The 18,742-nt window shown below is 43.3% G+C and overlaps 7 protein-coding genes across 13 annotated transcripts; 4 read left to right on the top strand and 3 right to left on the bottom strand.

Annotated features, from left to right (window-relative positions):
- Positions 1-1,549: 1,549 nt before the first annotated feature.
- Positions 1,550-3,862, bottom strand: LOC115764916 (dehydrogenase/reductase SDR family protein 7-like). Of its 2 annotated transcripts, none has more exons than XM_030708219.1 (5): positions 3,449-3,862; positions 3,245-3,388; positions 2,971-3,187; positions 2,663-2,908; positions 1,550-2,599 (listed from the first exon to the last, which is right to left on the bottom strand). In XM_030708219.1, exons 1-5 carry the CDS (start codon positions 3,683-3,685, stop codon positions 2,388-2,390), a joined length of 1,056 nt encoding a protein of 351 aa, XP_030564079.1. In that variant the 5' UTR covers positions 3,686-3,862; the 3' UTR covers positions 1,550-2,387. The 2 variants fall into 2 exon arrangements, with proteins under 2 accessions (XP_030564079.1, XP_030564080.1); XM_030708220.1 differs by having other exon boundaries at positions 2,518-2,599; positions 2,663-2,856; positions 3,449-3,702.
- A 28-nt stretch (positions 3,863-3,890) lies between these two features.
- LOC115764917 (complex I intermediate-associated protein 30, mitochondrial) lies at positions 3,891-4,916 on the top strand. Its single transcript, XM_030708221.1, has 2 exons — positions 3,891-4,373; positions 4,441-4,916. The coding sequence occupies exons 1-2, from the start codon at positions 3,906-3,908 to the stop codon at positions 4,855-4,857; spliced, it is 885 nt and encodes a 294-aa protein (XP_030564081.1). The 5' UTR covers positions 3,891-3,905; the 3' UTR covers positions 4,858-4,916.
- Positions 4,917-5,180: 264 nt separating this feature from the next.
- Positions 5,181-7,466, top strand: LOC115764939 (probable glucosamine 6-phosphate N-acetyltransferase). 5 transcript variants are annotated; one of them, XM_030708256.1, is made up of 6 exons: positions 5,181-5,320; positions 6,164-6,371; positions 6,429-6,556; positions 6,614-6,675; positions 6,735-6,948; positions 7,282-7,432. In XM_030708256.1, the coding sequence occupies exons 1-6, from the start codon at positions 5,318-5,320 to the stop codon at positions 7,321-7,323; spliced, it is 657 nt and encodes a 218-aa protein (XP_030564116.1). In that variant the 5' UTR covers positions 5,181-5,317; the 3' UTR covers positions 7,324-7,432. The 5 variants fall into 5 exon arrangements, with proteins under 5 accessions (XP_030564116.1, XP_030564115.1, XP_030564112.1 ...); XM_030708255.1 differs by having other exon boundaries at positions 5,182-5,320; positions 6,161-6,371; XM_030708252.1 differs by lacking the exon at positions 5,181-5,320 and adding an exon at positions 5,503-6,089 and having other exon boundaries at positions 6,161-6,371; positions 7,358-7,466.
- Positions 7,467-7,479: 13 nt separating this feature from the next.
- Positions 7,480-10,522, bottom strand: LOC115764938 (GATOR complex protein WDR24). 2 transcript variants are annotated; one of them, XM_030708249.1, is made up of 8 exons: positions 10,399-10,522; positions 9,703-10,342; positions 9,285-9,617; positions 9,143-9,227; positions 8,920-9,084; positions 8,328-8,792; positions 8,073-8,258; positions 7,480-8,008 (listed from the first exon to the last, which is right to left on the bottom strand). In XM_030708249.1, exons 1-8 carry the CDS (start codon positions 10,520-10,522, stop codon positions 7,652-7,654), a joined length of 2,355 nt encoding a protein of 784 aa, XP_030564109.1. In that variant the 3' UTR covers positions 7,480-7,651. The 2 variants fall into 2 exon arrangements, with proteins under 2 accessions (XP_030564109.1, XP_030564110.1); XM_030708250.1 differs by having other exon boundaries at positions 7,652-8,008; positions 9,143-9,224.
- A 381-nt stretch (positions 10,523-10,903) lies between these two features.
- Positions 10,904-13,103, top strand: LOC115765050 (integrator complex subunit 11). The gene is made up of 3 exons (XM_030708424.1): positions 10,904-11,171; positions 11,236-12,210; positions 12,268-13,103. The coding sequence occupies exons 1-3, from the start codon at positions 10,958-10,960 to the stop codon at positions 12,870-12,872; spliced, it is 1,794 nt and encodes a 597-aa protein (XP_030564284.1). The 5' UTR covers positions 10,904-10,957; the 3' UTR covers positions 12,873-13,103.
- Positions 13,104-13,174: 71 nt separating this feature from the next.
- On the bottom strand, positions 13,175-14,366 carry LOC115765051 (ATP synthase subunit gamma, mitochondrial). The gene is made up of 2 exons (XM_030708425.1): positions 14,311-14,366; positions 13,175-14,259 (listed from the first exon to the last, which is right to left on the bottom strand). The coding sequence occupies exon 2, from the start codon at positions 14,237-14,239 to the stop codon at positions 13,346-13,348; it is 894 nt and encodes a 297-aa protein (XP_030564285.1). The 5' UTR covers positions 14,240-14,259; positions 14,311-14,366; the 3' UTR covers positions 13,175-13,345.
- A 75-nt stretch (positions 14,367-14,441) lies between these two features.
- LOC115765049 (N-terminal kinase-like protein) lies at positions 14,442-18,386 on the top strand. Its single transcript, XM_030708423.1, has 10 exons — positions 14,442-14,987; positions 15,070-15,623; positions 15,682-15,905; positions 15,964-16,369; positions 16,430-17,072; positions 17,128-17,292; positions 17,350-17,495; positions 17,549-17,677; positions 17,746-18,148; positions 18,208-18,386. The coding sequence occupies exons 2-10, from the start codon at positions 15,243-15,245 to the stop codon at positions 18,333-18,335; spliced, it is 2,625 nt and encodes an 874-aa protein (XP_030564283.1). The 5' UTR covers positions 14,442-14,987; positions 15,070-15,242; the 3' UTR covers positions 18,336-18,386.
- Positions 18,387-18,742: the final 356 nt, after the last annotated feature.

Raw genomic sequence — 18,742 nt, 5'->3', positions numbered from 1 at the left:
TACCCACCCACAACTCGACCCCATAAAATGCTCACCCACCCAACACACCCAACACCACCGCCACCACCGCCACCGCCGAAGCCCGATGCACTCACCGCACATTGTACCTTTGACATACTAATTAACTGTATTTACTGTTGTATTGTATTCGTGATCTATAAACTATAACTTGTAACTGTACTGTTTTGTCTATACCTATGTGAATTGTGTTAAGTTGTCGAAATACGATCGTGTTATATGTGACTTCCATTTTAAAACTGTCTTAAGTTTGAAGAATACAAAATCAGCTTAAGCATAAACTATTTTTGTAATGAAAGAAAAGTGAATACAATAGACCGATCAATAGCTAGTCTATCTATCATATATCACATACCAACGAAATTCGATCGCTGTTATTGTATAGATTCCTACATAGTATTATGTTATGTGTACATCTGATATCTTATTTTTATCATATTCTTAACGCTTCAAAACAACGACCACTGTCATCTATAAACTTCGACACACAGAACAACAATACAAGGTGCTATTTTAGTAAGGATTGTAAACAAAAAAAAAAACAAACAAAAAGAGAGAAACTAACCTAAAAAATTTTTAAAATACTCTTATAAATATTTTCCAAGAAGATCAAAAATGATTATAAGATTTGTAGTTGAGATAACAGTGTAGCCAAGTGGGGTTAGCCAGGGGAAGTTGCAAATATTAAACACACATACAATTATATTAGTAACAAATATAACCAACGATAACTGTCAATAAATCAAAAGTAAAATGCATCGAAACGTAACATAGGATAAAATAGTCGCAACAGAATCAAATAAAGATCTTTAAGCAGTTTAGCAAACCCGCTCCACATTCCCGCAGTCACACCCACACACACACACACCTACACACACACAAATGCCTGCGCCATTCTTAGTAGAGTAGTGTATATAAGAAATCAAGTCGAAAGATAAATAGTTTTTATATGCAACAATAACAAATTAGAGAGCAATGAAGAACAAACACCTAAACGATATTCATACTATAGTCACGTAGCGTATCAGATCACAGAATAAAGCAAACGGCTTGCAAAAATTAAAGAAAATCCCCATTCCCCTAATAACTAGAGATCTGTAGTATAAGCTGATTGGAGTAATCCCTAGTTATATAGTAGTATATATGTATGTAAGCAATGTTTTGGAAAATTGGCATTTTTTGAATTGCGCATAGTTCTAATTTGTGAATTTGCATTTGTATGGCTGGGTACAATACTTAAAGACGGGGCGGGGCGTGCAATGAGCACTTGGGTATATTTTTATGAAATATACAACGCATATATAGATAGACATAAGCACAGCTCAAATGATCGACCCAAAAAAAGACAGTTAACGTAAACGCGTAGGCATGTTATTAAACAGACAAGTAAAAAGAAAATAAGAAGAAAAAAGTACGCGACAATCGCTTTGAAATGCTTATTAAACACAACTAAAATTAATGAAAAATCGAAATTAGTTTTAAGTTTGTCTTAACAATAAAAAACAAAAAGCTTGAGCGAATACCTATTGATAACTATTTAAATATGAAACTATACAAGGCGCAGATTCTTTTTTTTTTAACATCAAAGTATCGGCAATATCAAAAATTTTACCAAAAAAATATATTAAAAAAAAAACAAGAAAAAATGGCCAATGTTTATGTACTGTACATAATAACAAATGCAAAGAATTATTATCTAAGCTGAAAGTATTTTGAGCGTGAAAGAAAAAAGACTATTTAGCGCGAAAGGAACCATTTTTGTGTATTGTACATAAGAAATTTATTGATTTTAAACTATATATAATAATTTAGTCGTAAAACTGCAAAACGATTTTGAAATCTGTGTGTGTACCTCAATTGTAATTATTTTTGTTCGTGTATTTTACTTTGATAAGATATTGCACGCTCTATACTGATTTGATAACGACTATTTTTTATAATTTAGCTAAATGAAATATTTCCAACCCCTCGCAGAGAACCGTACCCCGTAGTTAAATAAAGAAACTTTTAAATGTTGTCAAAGAACGTATCAAGTATGAAAAGTATTTCTGTCGTCAATTAATAACTCGTAATTCGAAAGCCGAAAAGCAAAAACAGGCATAATTTAAGTACAATAATAAATATTTTGTAAGTTGCAAACAGAGAGAGCAATTGTGTGACACTTATGTTGTACTTAACACTAATGGTATGAATACAGTAATTATTTAATTTATATTAAAACATTATCATTAACAAGATTATGCGAATTGAAACTAATTTTTTGAAACTGCACACGCATTGCAATATTTTTATAATTTTCTCATTTTAAGCAAAATTTAAATAACAATAAAAAAACAAAACTAAAACTTACACAAAAGCAACACATATTTTCAATTAGCTTTTTTCTCCGCCTTCTCCAATTTTAAGGCACGTTTTGCCATGATCCAAAAATAGACGGATGGTAAGAAATGACGCAAATAGTAGGCGATCTTTGCCTGAAGATCGCTGACAATAATGTCGGGTTCCTTACGCATGATGCATTGTAAAATGCGCTCGGCCAACTTATCGGGCGACATGCCCTTGGCCGTAGTTTCATCCATTTCTGGTGAAAGAAAAGAAAATCATGACTAGCTGGTAGTTGCATGTTAATTATATTTTTACTAACTGCCATAGCTGCTGCCTGCCCCGGTCAAGGCGTTCATCGAGAGCTGTGTGCGTATGTAGCCAGGACTGACGCAGGAGACGTACATCTTTTTATTGGCCACCTCAGCACGGAGAGAATCGGCGAACGCCTGCAGTGCATGCTTGGAGGCCGAATAGGCTGCACGTTGGGGTATCGCAAACTTTCCTTGCACAGAGCTAATGAAGCATATATGACCACTTTGACGCTTTACCATTGACGGCAAAAGCGCTGAGTGGATACAGATAACAGTTAGGCCATGAACTATATCGCAAATTGTGCTATTAGCAAACCTTTTGTCAAAGCCACAGTTCCAAAGTAATTAACAACCATGACCTTAAGATCGACATCGACAGATGTTGAGGCAACATCGGCACGCACGCTGATGCCCCCATTGTTAATCAGGATATCGACTTGGTTGTACACCGCCAAGGCGCGACTAACGAAATCTGGTATCGAGTTTAGTTCGGCCAGATCCAAAGCCAGAACAGTGGGCGGATATGCGGGATCCTGAAAGCAGCTATATATTATTAACAACGTTTTTATGGAACACGTGTGTATTCTTACCACGTCCAACGCCAGTAGATCCGATTTTACGCGTTCCAGTTCCTGGACACGACGAGCAGCCAAGATTACCTTACAGCCTGCTCTATAGAAGACATGTGCAAGGGACTCGCCCAGACCAGAGCTGGCGCCCGTTATAAGAACAACCTAAAGGGGGTAAACAAGTTATAATAAAGCAGTTCTTATATTTATTTATGCTTTTTCAACCTTGCCGGGCAGCTGGTTGCGGTATTTCTGGGCGCGAAAGCGTTGCCACAAGTTGATTATGGCCAGAGGCAATGCTACCGGCATTAGAATGCTACCAAGCACCCAGTAAAGCACATTCCAATCACTGCTGGGCGCGCATTTTTCTACTTCATGTAACTTCATTATGAACTCCTTGCAGCACGAAGAACTTTGCACTATTGCAAACAGAAAATACAAAAACAAATTCAGTAATACCATTCACATTTGATGCTCGTTTTGTTGTTGTAACAGCCATGCACAGCTCATATTTGTAAAATGCCATTCACATTGGAAGTTGGTCTTAGCTTGTGAACAGCATTTCGCGTGTTACCGTAGCAGTGTGAGTGTCACAATGCACAGCTGATATATGTTACGTTGGGTTTTTTGGTGGCCCGCCTCCACTTAATAATTGTTATTTTATTTTAAAAAATATGTTAAAATGCAAAGCCTGTTGAGACAAAGTCATCGACTAAGTTGCTGCCTACCAGCAGCACAAATTCACACCACAGCCGTGCAGCGCACTTTTTGGGAGCGAGAAAAGAAATCAGGCTACAAAACAAAACTGCCAGAGCCCTCGAAAAAGCAGCTCATAATAGATGGATTACGAGATTTAAAAAAAGAGATCAAACTGTGGCGCCAGGAAGTTAAGGAACAGCTGGAAAGCGATCCCATACTGGTATTTCGACCCGGTGAAACGGATATAGTATTCGATTTCAAAGCGCCGGACGTACTCGACAAGTGGACGGTGACAACAGATGCGGATCATGGAGAAGGTAGAAGCAGCGCCACATTAGAGTTAAGCGCAGCGGGCGCGGGACTCTTTCACGGCGAGGTAAACTCGCAACACACCAAGGATGGTATTATCAAACGCACCGGCTATGCAAATATACGCACTAAGCGTGTACGGGTTAGTATACGGTTAAGCATAACAAAATACAAGATTCGATTATAATTATATATCTATTGCCTACCAGAAATCATTTAAGCGCGAAGCCACATACGACTGGACGCAGTACAACATGCTGGTAATGAAGGTGCGAGGTGACGGACGCAGCTATCTAATTAATTTGCACACAGAGGGCTATTTTGATCTGATGTGGAATGATATCTATCACTATGTGCTTTATACACGCGGCGGACCGCACTGGCAAATAGCCAAAATACCCTTCTCGAAGTTCTTTCTATCATCAAAGGGTCGCGTACAGGATCGTCAGAGTGCCATACAGTTAAATTGTGTAACGCATTTTGGGTTCTCTGTGGCAGCCAAAAAGGGCATGGATGGGCCTTTCGGCTTGGAAATCGATTATGTGGGATTAGAGTATGATCCCAGCCATCGCGAAGAATTTGCCTACGAAATGTACAAAACACCCAAGTATATTGTAGCTACATAAAGAACAAATGTTCCTTAGTTGTAGAGTAGTAATACGAGGGCGTTAAAAATAAATGCACGTTTGTTTTAACCGTTCACTCTCTCTCTCTCTCGTTTTTGGTCTGCTCTCCTGAATCAGCTGTTTAAATGTTTACAATTGCTCAGCGCTCAGGGTCAGTGGTTTTTGTTGTCTGTTGAAATACACAACTGGTACGGCAATTTGCAATTCGCTTTTACATTTCGAAAGGTGCCCCGATTTTAACAGTTGCTATTGCATTACAGCCAATTAGAGCCGCGCGAGCAGCAGCGCTCGCAATTTTCTTTCGCACCGCTCCGCTCTTGTCAAATGCCGCCTCAGTCTCACTCTAACTCTTGTTCCTAATAGTTGTTGATAAAAACAGCGGAAAAAACTTCCGCATTGCGTGGGAGCTGCTCTAGTTTTTACCATTTATCATAAGTAAATATTTGATAAAACAAAAAAAATGGTGAGTATTTTTAGCATTTGGGAGAAACTGCCAGTAAGAAGAAGCGCGAAGCCAGCAACAGCCGACAATGTGACCGTGTAGCGGACATTCACTCACCAGGCCAGCCCGGCGGGTGTGACCTTGAATGGGCTTGCTAATATAATCCTGTTCGTGGCAAAAAACAATCCCAAATCAATAACAACTTTGAACAGTTGTGCACAGGGTGCCGCACTTTAAATACGCTTGCAGACATAATTATAACAGATGTGCCGATTCTCCCTATACAGTAGTCCGACATTAAGATTTTGCTCATATTTTAGAAGTAGAGAAAAGGTTGTAGATGCCAAGTTCCATAGTTAACTTGAAAGTTAAACTGAACTTTTTACTTATGATTCCCACTGGAATATACATATAATGCAAAAGACAAAAATAGTTCCTACTGCAAAATTTGGCTCAACAATATGGCCTTAATGCCTTCTTCAGTCGTGGCGCATTACGTGATTTAGAGAATATACCCTGTGCAAGTGTATTTAAAAGACTACGCATTTTACCGGTTTGCGCTGACGTTTGGAAAACATGTTACCAAAGCATAAAAAAAACCAGTCCAGCAGCCAACGAAAGCGATAGCGCTGCATGAAACCAGTTGCCAGATACCATTCCTGCTAGCGATTTCAGTTGATCGGCTGCCTAGCTGTTGTCTGTGCTCCGACTGCGCCGCATTCTGGCTGTCAACCTTATCAATTGCTGACGTTGGCCTTTTTCGTAGACTTCGAAAATGGTGCAATATACGGTAGAAAATAATCAAATGCAATTAAATCCAACATGCTAATTAATGCTCTCTCGTTAACGCACTGATTGCAGCAGGAAACGTATCTCTACGATCCGAGCGTGTTGCTCAAGCTCGACTTTCATCGCAGCCCAGCCAAATTTCAGCCGTTCATCTCTGCTGCCAATCCAGGTGAGACGTGGCTGCAGGTGCGTCCGCTGAAGGATACGGACTATGATCGCGGATTTCTGCAGCTGCTGTCACAGCTTACGCATGTGGGCAATGTAACACGCACACAATTTCTGAGTATGTGTCGATCCGCATAAATAGTGTTTAGAAGCTCATGATTCTCTCAATTTGCAGCACGCTTCTCGCAGATGAAGGCCAGCGGCGATTACTATGTGACAGTCATTGAGGATACGCGCAAGGGCGAGATTATTGGTGCCGCCTCGCTCATCATTGAGCGCAAGTTTATACACAATTGCTCAGTGGTAGGTTAAGGGTTAATATACGTCATCCATTAAATCTCATATCACTCATGTTTGCAGCGCGGACGCCTAGAGGATGTGGTAGTCAATGACACCTATCGCGGCAAGCAGCTGGGCAAGCTGTAAGTTGGCCAGCACAACAAAAATATTTTCTCTTAATCTATCTGATCTTTCACAACAGCATTGTGGTCACAGTGTCGCTGCTGGCCGAGCAGCTGGGCTGCTATAAAATGTCGCTCGACTGCAAGGATAAGCTCATTAAGTTCTATGAGACTTTGGGCTATGTGCTTGTACCCGGCAACTCCAATTCTATGACCATACGCTACGATGAGGATGCGTCGGCGTTGAAACGTAACACCACCTCCACGGCTGTCACTGGCGATGCCTGCCAAACTGTGAGCCTCGATTTTGCCTCTTGACAATTAGCCGCCAACGCTGCTCCAAAATCCAAGCTTTAGATCATCCAATCTATCTAAAGCAACTGCGCGAGGCGCAATGTAAAACCAATAACAAATGGATTTTTGGCCTAAAAATCAACCAATTGTTGCATTTATTAAAAACAAAAACTCTTGCAAAAACATTTCATTGCGCTTGGCGCATGGATTTTTGGACAGCGCTGGCAGGCGGTGGTGTCTTTGTGGTGCGCTCCATAAAGACATACAATTAGTTAGTATGTATGGCTAAGGCAACCAGCATTTGGTTGTGCTCTATGTTTTTAATTCTTACAGAACTCACAATTTTATAACTTTTTCTCTCCCTTCTGCTACTGAATGTGCGGCGGCGCGCCCATTTTAAATAAGTAAGGTTGTTGTTATAATGCCCTTCAAGAGCACGTTCATCAAGTAGACATAATTTTCTAAAAATATAAATATCTAAAAAGATAAATATCTAAAAAAATACATATATTATACAGTTATTAAGAATTAACAATACCAACAAGATTTTATTTACAGTTTCTTTTTGAATGGATGGGGCGCACGTACTTCTCGAATTTTAAATTCTCAAAACAAATGTTTCTCTAATTTTGGCATCACATCTGGACTCGCAGCCAGTCCAGTTGCTATCAGTTTAGGCATAAGCGTAGGGCTCCTCTGGGTGTCAGGAGAATGCACATAAATGACCACATTTTGGACATTTAGAGTGCTTTGCAAAGTATTGCTGCAAATGCTCGATATGGCCGCCATGGGAGCAGCCCTGACACCAGGCATAGACGCCACGCACAATCAGACCACAGACACAGCACTTGGCCGACTGCATGGACTTGCATTTGTCACAGTACCAGCCCACATTTCCGCCCAACGGTCGACCACATTCACCGCAATTGGTGTGCATAACTGTCGAGTGTTGATTTAATTGGCGCACAGAGCGCACCCAGGCACGATTGATCACCTCACAGGCCTCGTTCCACAGTTCATAGCGATGCAGCTGATCCACATAGGTGTGAAACCAGTGTTCCTATTGCGAGAGAATCAAACGTGAAGTATAATTCCAAATTCGGATGCTTCATAAAGACACTAACCACCACGGCATCCTCAATGGGCAGCATCTGGCGAGCTTCGCCCATAACAATGAGTATAGTCAAAGCGGTTTGCACATCGCCCACATCATTCTGCAGCATCAGCGCATCTGCCACAAATTGATGTGGCTCCCACATGGGTATGGGCGGTACATGACTGACCTTCAATATACTGGGCACATGTGGTGGCTAAGAAATGTGTGGAAGATATATATTTTTGTAAGCCAATATTTCTATGTAACAAATCGTTCCACTCACTGGCGACTTTTCATGTTCCGTTGCCTTCAGATCTAGCTGTGGTCGGGCCGCTTGCACATCATGGTGCAGCGCCGTATCCGGAAATGCCACCGCTTTTGTTACGTCCGCGGGTCCAACATAAATGAACCCATTGCGCAATAGCTCAAAGTTATCAAACGTAATCTCGCTAATGATTTGCGTCTCGGAGAGTATCACCGAACTAGTTGGTGGCGGATGTTGTTTTCCACCGCCGCCAAGCTCATCGCCATCCTCACTAGCCTCGGCAGCTTCATGCTGGCTCTCTTGACTATTCCCATTCAGTTCCTGACCCTGCTCGTGTGGCTGGCTCCAATCGCTAGCTACTTGTGTGGCACGACGCGAGCTCATGGGATTTTTTTGGTTGGAGAACGAGGAGCGATGCTCGAAGGGCGGCTCAAAGTGTGTAGTGCCGTAGAAAAGCTTGATGAAGTTCCACAGGGTGGTGGCCTGGAGAAAAAAAATATGTATTAATATAAACGTAGCTATTTTATACCCTTTGCGAAGGTATTATATGTTATAATTATCCGTAAATTAAGCATTGTAGCAAAGAGTTTTAAATGTTCGGCACTCTTACATTATGTTTTCCGTATTTCCTGGAGACATCCGCATTGTGCTCGCACAGCTCGGCAAGCTTCTTGCCGCTTAGCTGCAACTCCCGAGCGCAGCCAATGAAGACCTCGTGCACGCGCAGTTCCGTGGTAGTGTCGTGTGCGGGAAATTCAGTGCCTGAGGCCATGTTCTGTGAAATTTTAAGATGAAGCTATAAATGTTTAAATATTTGATTTTTTTTAGATTACCGTATTCTTGAGCATAAACATGTACATCTTGGAATGATCCAGATGAAATTGCATATTGCCAGGAACATTCGATTTGCGGCGACTTCTACGGGATTAGATGCATGAGCAGGCTATTGAAACTACAGAAAACTTTATGACTTACATAAAGTTGGTGCTTTTAGTATTGGATACACCACTTGTCTTTGCTGTATATTCCTTAATTTTGTTGGCAAAGGATATATCTCCATGCCTGCCCAAGCTGGCACCCTGCGCATTCGCTTTCAGGGCCGGCCGCGTGGCATCCTTAAATGCATGCTTATAAAGCCTGGAATCCTTACTAGTGGAAAGCAGACAATGTGAATCGCTTCCCTGCCACGCAATGTCCGTGGTGACGTTTGTATGCTCATTGAAGGAGGCAAAGGGTATAAAGGGGCGACGTATATCCCACACATGCACGCTATAGTCCACGACCAGGGCACAGCTAGCTATGTGATAACTGCCGATGAGGATAAGATGAGAGTGATAACCGGATTTGTCCAGTTTAATTTAAATACATAAAATTGCAAATATAAATGACTTACGTGCGCTCCGGTCGCCATTTGACGCGACCAACAACAGCTATCGTATGAATGGTGTACTCTAAGCTGGCTCGTCCGTCCATGTTCCACACCTTTATCTGCTTGTCCCGGCTGCCAGTAGCCAACCAATTGCGTGTGGGATGCCAATCGCAGGTATAGATGGGTCCGCTGTGTGCCGTGAACTGTACCATGCACTTGTCCCACTTGCGCATATCCCAGAGCTGAACGGTGCCATTTTCCGACACGGCGGAAAACACATTTGGTGAGTGAGGTGAGAACTTGAGATCGCGCACAGATTCCGAGTTGCTAAAGTATGTGTTCACGGACGTATCGGAGCGTATGTCAAAGCACTTGATGGTGCCATCCTGTGAGCCGGAGATCAGTATATTTGGCTCCGTACTGTGAAATGTAACTGTGTGAGCAGTGCGCTCGTGCTCATGGTAGACCAGCAACTGCTTTTGTCGGCCAAACTTGGACAGATCCCAAACAGACACAACGCCATTTGTGGCAGCCGTGGCTAGTATATTGCTATCTAATGTACTCCACGCAACATCATTAGAAGAATAGCTGAGATTTTGGTTTTTACCACGCATATTGCACACCTCCGTGAAGCCATCGCTCTCAATCTCATAGACCTTAAGCACTGGAAGGAAATATTTGGATCATTTCGCATCTCAAGAGTGTGAGAGCTGTGCTTACAGCTACGCCCGGCAACTGCAATCTGATTATGATCCTTGTTTAAAGCCAGGGCATTGGCATGCCCCTCCGAGCAGATACGTAGCGATACTGTGGAAGGATCTGAATCCTCTGACGTATCCGGCATTTTGCTATAATTTAAAATCGTTTATGAAACGCGAACTCTTTTTTCTCTTTGGCCTCTAACGCAAAACAATAACATTGAAATTAACATCAACATAAGCATTGCTGCACTGTTATTAACAGAGATAATAACATAACTTTACAATAAACTAGCTTTTCTAATTAGGTAAAGCTCATATTAAATATGCTGCTTATATTAAAAATTAATAATAATTTAAATACCCATTACTTTATATTATAATTATATTATTATTGTTATGATACTTTAAACTAATGAGCTTATCATTTAGCTCCTCATCGAACGGGTGCTCCACCGATGTATTTAAAATCTTCAGCAACAATGGCAACTCTGTGTTATCATCAATCGACAAAAACAGATGGCTGCTGGCTTTGACGAAATTATTGTTCCATTAACATTTTTAAAATACACACATATCAAATGCCGGATATTAAAATAACACCATTGGGCGCCGGTCAGGATGTGGGCCGCAGCTGTCTGTTACTTTCGATGGGCGGGAAAAACATAATGCTCGATTGTGGCATGCACATGGGCTACAACGATGAAAGACGCTTTCCGGATTTCTCGTACATCGTGCCGGAAGGACCCATTACGAGCCACATTGATTGTGTCATCATATCGCACTTTCATCTGGGTGAGTTCCAAATAATAACTATCAAATACCTAAGGGCCTTCTAATTACTGCCATATATGTGTAGATCACTGCGGCGCTCTGCCCTATATGTCGGAGATAGTGGGCTATACGGGGCCCATATACATGACTCATCCGACCAAGGCTATAGCACCCATTCTGCTCGAGGATATGCGAAAGGTGGCCGTTGAGCGGAAGGGCGAGTCGAATTTCTTTACGACGCAAATGATCAAGGATTGCATGAAGAAGGTAATACCCGTAACACTGCACCAGAGCATGATGGTGGACACAGATCTAGAGATCAAGGCCTACTATGCGGGCCATGTACTGGGCGCTGCAATGTTTTGGATCAAGGTTGGCTCACAGAGTGTTGTATACACCGGTGATTATAACATGACACCGGATCGGCATTTGGGTGCTGCCTGGATTGACAAATGCCGGCCAGATTTGCTCATAACTGAGAGCACCTACGCGACAACAATACGAGATTCCAAGCGCTGCAGAGAACGAGATTTCCTAAAGAAAGTCCACGAATGTGTTTCAAAAGGTGGAAAAGTTCTGATACCAGTCTTTGCTCTCGGGCGAGCTCAGGAACTTTGCATATTGTTGGAAACGTATTGGGAACGCATGAACCTCAAGTATCCGATATACTTTGCACTGGGTCTGACCGAAAAGGCGAATACCTACTATAAAATGTTTATAACCTGGACAAATCAGAAAATCCGCAAGACATTCGTGCATCGCAACATGTTTGATTTTAAACATATAAAACCCTTCGATAAGGCTTACATAGACAATCCAGGTGCGATGGTTGTATTTGCCACACCTGGCATGCTGCACGCCGGACTCTCGCTGCAAATCTTCAAGAAATGGGCGCCCAACGAGAACAATATGGTAATAATGCCCGGCTATTGTGTCCAGGGCACTGTTGGAAACAAAATTCTGGGTGGTGCCAAAAAAGTCGAATTCGAGAACCGTCAGGTGGTCGAGGTCAAAATGGCCGTCGAGTACATGAGCTTTTCAGCGCATGCCGATGCCAAGGGTAATAAATTACATAAGTTTCCCAATAGCCATAATTCTAAATTTATATTCCTTTCAGGCATTATGCAGCTCATCCAGAACTGTGAGCCAAAGCACGTAATGCTTGTGCACGGCGAGGCGGAGAAAATGAAATTCCTGCGCGCTAAAATACGAGATGAGTTCAATTTGGAAACATACATGCCAGCCAATGGTGAAACATGTGTAATTTCTACTCCCGTCAAAATACCCGTAGATGCCTCCATTTCATTACTGAAAGCTGAGGCTCGTTCCTATAATGCCCAGCCGCCAGATCCAAAGCGCCGACGTCTCATACATGGCGTCCTCGTGATGAAGGACAATCGCATTATGCTCCAAAATCTGACGGATGCACTCAAAGAGATTGGCATCAATCGGCATGTTATGCGTTTCACGTCAAAGGTAAAAATGGATGATCCGGGGCCAAAGTTGCGAACCAGCGAAAAGCTCAAAGCGCTGTTGGAAGAGAAGCTGACCGGTTGGACGGTGACAATGCAGGAGAGCGGTATCATAACCGTTGAGAGCGTAGAAATCAATGTGGAAGAGGACGAAAAGGATCCCAAACAAAAGACTATACTGATCACTTGGACTAACCAAGATGAAGATATTGGCGCCTATATACTGAATGTCCTGCAGAATATGTGTTAGCACCACAAGAAATAATTCAGGGAAGCAACAGCGGCCAGTTTCGATATGGCCTTAACGTGTCCGGCACGATTCCATAGATGTTAAGTACAAAGTTTTGATTGTAATTCTGGTTTTTTGAAGACATACTAAAATACATTTCTTAACTTTTTCCCAAACAATAATCAAGCGCAGTGATCAGTGCCTGATTTCCGAAATTTCCGACTCGCGATATGGAAAGTTAAATGTAAATCACTAAAAAAACTCGTTGTTTCCGGCAAAAACGAATTTTGAAACTTTTTCCAAGCTTAACTAAATTCGAAAAATTCGTTCCACGCTATTTATTTCGGTTTTATCTCAGATAATTATATGTTTTAAATCATTTAATACGCAGCTTCTGGCGTCTTCGAATCGTAATCTTTTATAATTAGGCTTGGATGAAATCGTTGAGGCTACAGCTGCGACTCGAACTGGAGTGTGTGTTTCGAGGACACTTCTTATGAAAGGGCAGCGGCACCGGAGATGATTTCAATCAGCTCGCGTGTGATGACAGCCTGTCGGGTGCGGTTGAATGTGAGAGTCAGTTTCTCAATCATTTCACCAGCGTTCTTCGAGGCGTTGTCCATGGCAGTCATACGGGACGATTGCTCAGAGCAAGCGCCCTCCTTCATGGTGTAGAAGATGAGCGAGGCCAGTGAGAACTCCAGATAGCTCTTGATGACATCGCTATCGAGCGAATCGTAAACGGCCAGCTTCTCCGACTTCTCCACAGTGGCGCCACTGTAGATGGGCAATGAGGTGCACTGGTACGAGACCACAGACTTGAATCTGTTGTACACGATCTTGCCCTCGGTGTACTCGTAGCCAGTCGACAAGACTTCATGCGCAATCTTGGAGGCATCCAGGAAGGTGGGTGGCAGACGGCCCACTTCGTTGGCCACCATTAGGATGTTCTTGCCATACAGACGAGACAGAATGGCACGCGACTTGTCGCCAACGCAGAACACCATGGTGTTCGAACTCTCCTTTTGTAGTTCACCACGGATTGTACGCGCAACGCCGGTGTGCACGGCACCACAGAGGCCACGATCCGATGTCACGGCAATCAGAAGCTTCTTGGGCTCAGCGGCGGCATCAGCCTGGATTTCGGTTTTCTCAAAGAATTGTTGAGCACCAACACCGTAGGGACGCGCTGCCTTTAAATCACGCTCGGCACGGGAGTATTTGGCCGCGGACACCATCTTCATTGATTGCGTAATTTTTTGGATGTTCTTCACGGATTTGAGGCGCATCGAAATATGCTTCAATGTGGCCATGCCACGTTGCTGCTGGGCCACAATGGTGGCTTCAACAGCCAATGGCAGCAAAAGCGCAGTACGTTGCATCATCATCCTGTGAGCTGTTGAAGTTCCTGCACAAGAAATTAGCACAAAATATGTATGAACGTACAGCGAAAATTCACCTGCGTGAAGTTGGCAGCGAGACGAATGTTATAACACAGGGCGGTGTTGCCAGATTAGACAACTGTCAGGTGGGCACTGTGAATGTTAGCAGTCGCTGGGAATGGCAAGCGGCTAGTACTTGAGTGCTTGAATGAATTAATCAAAATTTCAAACACACCGTACTTTCTTGTAGTTATAATTATATTTTCTTTAAGTTTATAAATATGAATTTGTTTTAATCGGTACATGGTAATTAGTCAATCGATTGCATATACGAAGTCAGCTGCTCTACCATTCGATTGTGCACCCCTAGTTCGCGTGTCATCACTAAAGCAACCAAAAGCAAGAGGAAGCAAAAAGCTGACGTACTCGGGAAAAGTTTAGAATTAATTAAGCAATATAATACTTATTAGGCAAAACGCTGTAGTTTATAATGTAACATAGTGCAACAACAAACGCGTTAGTCTTTAATCTTGCATTAAGCCCAAATACCAAACGATTGTAAAAAAGTATGTTGGAAAATTGTTGCTGCTGTGCATAGGAAACCGAACAACAGAGAGTAGAAGAGCAAGTGTGTTGGCCAGCCAAATTGTTGATGAAATTCATATATATGTAGATGATACTTCAGCCTTAATATCCGAAACCCTAACAGCTGGCACTAAACAAAAGGAATACAATAAATGCAAACGGCTGAAAAGTACGTAGCAGGCAGTGGTGGTGGTGGTGTTTGTGGTGGTGTACACGCATTAACGTTAACATCTCTCTATCTCTCTTGGCAGCGCCTCTCTTCTACTGCCTTAAACAATAGTCAACACAGCAACACAGACAGCAACAGCTGTGTGTGTGCGCGCGTGTGTGTACGTGCGTGTGCGGGTGTGTGTGTGTGTGTGTGTGTTGTCGTATTTTGTGTGTGTCCGGACGTAACAAAATATTGAGCCGTCGAGCAAAACACATGATGTGGTCGTTCTTTTCGCGCGACTCCTCCAAAGACTTTCCATATGACATTGGCGAACCCGTTGCTGGTTTTGACAATTATTCCATATGGACACTGCACAAGGCCAAGCGCAAGGGCACCCTCGAGGAGGTCTCTGTCTTTGTCTATGACATACGCAGCGGCTCCGATACGAAATGTGAGCTGGCCAAGGCGGCGCTGAAACGCCTCAAAACGTTGCGTCATCCGAGCATACTACAATATCTGGACTCACTGGAAACGGATAAAATGCTTTATGTGGCCACCGAGGCGGTGGATCCACTGGGCACATATTTTACCAAACTTGCCACAGACAATGTACAGAAAGGCCTCTATTTAGCCTGGGGCATATTTCAAATCACGGCAAGCCAATTAAAGTCCCTATTATTATATGCATATATAATTCATTTCTCTATTACAGCGTGCTTTATCATTTCTCAATAACGATGGTAATTTGCGGCACAACAATGTTTCTGCTTGGTCGGTTTTTGTCAATGCCTCCGGCGAATGGAAGTTAGGCAGCCTGGAGTATGTCGCTGCCGCTGATGGTAATCCCTTGCCGCCTGTGAAAATACCTGTCACGCTGGAGGTATATGATGCGCCGGAGAAGAATGATCAGAGCAAGCTCAAGGCAGCCACCAAGTGGTATACACTGCATACACTTTACACATCCCTTCTTAACCCATAATTTCTCTTTCCTCAGTTCCGTGGACATGTGGGGCCTCGGTTGTCTCGTTTGGGAGGCCTTCAACGGCGTGTTAAAGCAGCGGTCCAATCTCAAGGATATTGAACACATACCCAAATCGTTACAATCGCTTTATTGTGAACTGGTTGGCGCATCGCCTTCGAATCGACCCAATCCGGCGGATATTATTACGCGTTGTCGTAAACCAGGCGGCTTCTTTAAGAATGATTTGGTGGACACGCTGCTCTTTCTCGAAGAAATCCAGATTAAAGACAAGGCGGAAAAGAATCGTTTCTTTAGCGGCCTGACCACGCATCTGGAGAGCTTTCCGGATAATGTTTGTAAACACAAAATACTTCCACAGCTGATAACCGCTTACGAATATGGAGATGCTGGCTCTGCGGTGTTGGCGCCGATGTTTAAGGTGCATTATCTGATATTAAACTTTGTTTAAGCCCAAACTAACAATTACTTTTACACTTAGCTGGGCAAACTGCTGGATGAGCAGGAATATCAGAAACGTATTGTGCCCTGCGTGGTAAAGCTCTTTGCTTCGACGGATCGCGTGACCCGTTCACGTCTGTTGCAGCAATTGGATCTGTTTATTGCACACCTGCAGCCACCGGTGGTCAATGATCAGATATTTCCACAAGTGGCGCATGGCTTCCTGGACACAAATGCCACCATACGAGAGCAGACGGTTAAGTCCATTATTCATTTGGCGCCCAAGCTGAACTACAACAATCTCAACGTAGAGGTGCTGCGACATTTTGCGCGTTTACAGGCGCGCGATGATCAGGGTGGCATACGCACCAATACAACAGTATGCTTGGGCAAGATTGCGCCACATCTGCATCCGCAGGTGCGTCAGCGTGTCCTCGTCTCGGCCTTTATACGTGCCATGCGTGATCCCTTTCCGCCGGCTCGTGTTGCTGGCGTCCTCGCGCTCGCAGCCACACAGCAATATTTTTTGCTTAGTGAGGTGGCCAATCGTGTCTTACCATCCTTGTGTTCGCTGACTGTTGATCCAGAAAAAACAGTGCGCGATCCGGCCTTTAAAACAATACGTGGTTTTCTGGGAAAACTGGAGAAGGTCTCCGAAGATCCCAGTCTGCGCGAGACAATGGGTAGGCTGGGAATGCGTAATAAATTGAAATGAAAATCTATAGTTTTCCATTACAGAAGCGGATGTCCATACCGCCACGCCTTCGATCGGTAATGCGGCTGCCACCTGGGCGGGCTGGGCAGTCACAGCCGTTACAGCCAAGTTCTATCGCAGCCAAAGCGATTCATCCAGACCCAGACCGCCATTAACAGGTCGCAATCTATCAAAGCCAGCTTCGTTGGGTAAGTTTTAATTAATATAGAAGCGGGTAAAATGTAATGTATTAATTTTTTTTACAGAGCAACCCTCGAGCAGCAGCCTGTCGACCACTACAAGTAGCGTTACCTCCATGACCTCCTTGGAGCATGAAAGCAACGATACATCCGCCTCTGCCTCCGACTATGGCAACAACGATTGGGACAATGAAAACTGGGGTGAAATGGATGTAAGCTTGATTTCCAAATACCAAACAGTAGTTGTATTATGTGTATATTGTAGACCTCCCAGGATCCCAGCAGTCCGCTGGCAGCCAGCTCCAACAATGGTCAACTAGTGGCTGCCAATGCGCTGAGCGAAGTTCGCGACGGCTGGGACAATGAGGAATGGGGCAGCCTGGAAGAGGATCCGGTAAGCCAAAAAAAAAAAAAACACACAGATCAGTCAGAGATAAGCTCATTTTAAAACGCCCTGCATAGTGCGAGGAGGAGGAGCAAGCGGAGCAGGAGCAACAGCAGCAACAGTTGGCTAGACAATCGATATCCTCAACGACATCGTCCAGCCAGCAACAGCAGCGACCCCTGCTGCCGCATCAGCATCAACAGCAGCTGCAGCAGCATGAGCTGAATGATCTTATCGAGCCGCTGGCTAAACTGAATTCACACATCACTTTATCGCCATCGCGACAACAGCTGCGACCAAAGGAGCTGGCTAATCTATCGAGCAGCGCCAACACCTCACCGACAACGCCGGGTGCTTTCACCAATTGCAATAACATAAGTTCGCCTACGTCACATTTGAATAATTCGACGCATAACGCCAATTGGAATAGCGATTCCTGGGCCGATGGTGAATTTGAGCCCTTTGATGAGCCGGGCTTAGGTGGGTTTGTATTATGATAAGCAGAAGTACTCTTAACCTGTCTGATATCTTAACCGTAGGCAACAGCAAACTGGATGAGGCGCGTAGAAAGCGCGAGGAGAAGAAGTTGCAGCGTCAGCGTGAACTGGAGTCGCGAAGAGCGCAACGCGCCACGGGCCCATTAAAATTGGGCGCTAAAAAGCTTTAAAAGGATTTACAGAAGCAAAAAAAACAAGCAAAAAAGCTTGCAATTGGCATTGTATATTTAATAGCTTTTATTCCAAAAAAAAGCCTAAAGTGTATGCATATATTTGTATAACTCTGTGTGTATGTGCGTCTCTCTATGTGTGTGCGAGTGTTTGTGTGTGTGCGAGTGTGCATTGAATGCCAACTCGTCGAATAAATCTCCATTTCGATTTTTTGCCCCTAGGCGCAATTAAAATTCATACTTATATACAACTTGCACGATATTATTTAAGCATTTGTCTTAAACGTCGTTAATCTAATACATAATTGTAACACACTCCTAACTAAACGAAAACTAAACAAAAAGCAAAAGCCAACCGCTAGCTAGTAAATTATTTCCAATTTATACTGCATTAAGCTAATAACTAA

Source organism: Drosophila novamexicana, unplaced genomic scaffold, assembly GCF_003285875.2.
Source record: "Drosophila novamexicana strain 15010-1031.04,08,12 unplaced genomic scaffold, DnovRS2.1 tig00000877-arrow-arrow-pilon, whole genome shotgun sequence".
NCBI lineage: Eukaryota > Metazoa > Arthropoda > Insecta > Diptera > Drosophilidae > Drosophila > Drosophila novamexicana.
Note: the sequence above shows the minus strand (reverse complement) of the source record. Positions and strands in the feature narration are given on the sequence as shown.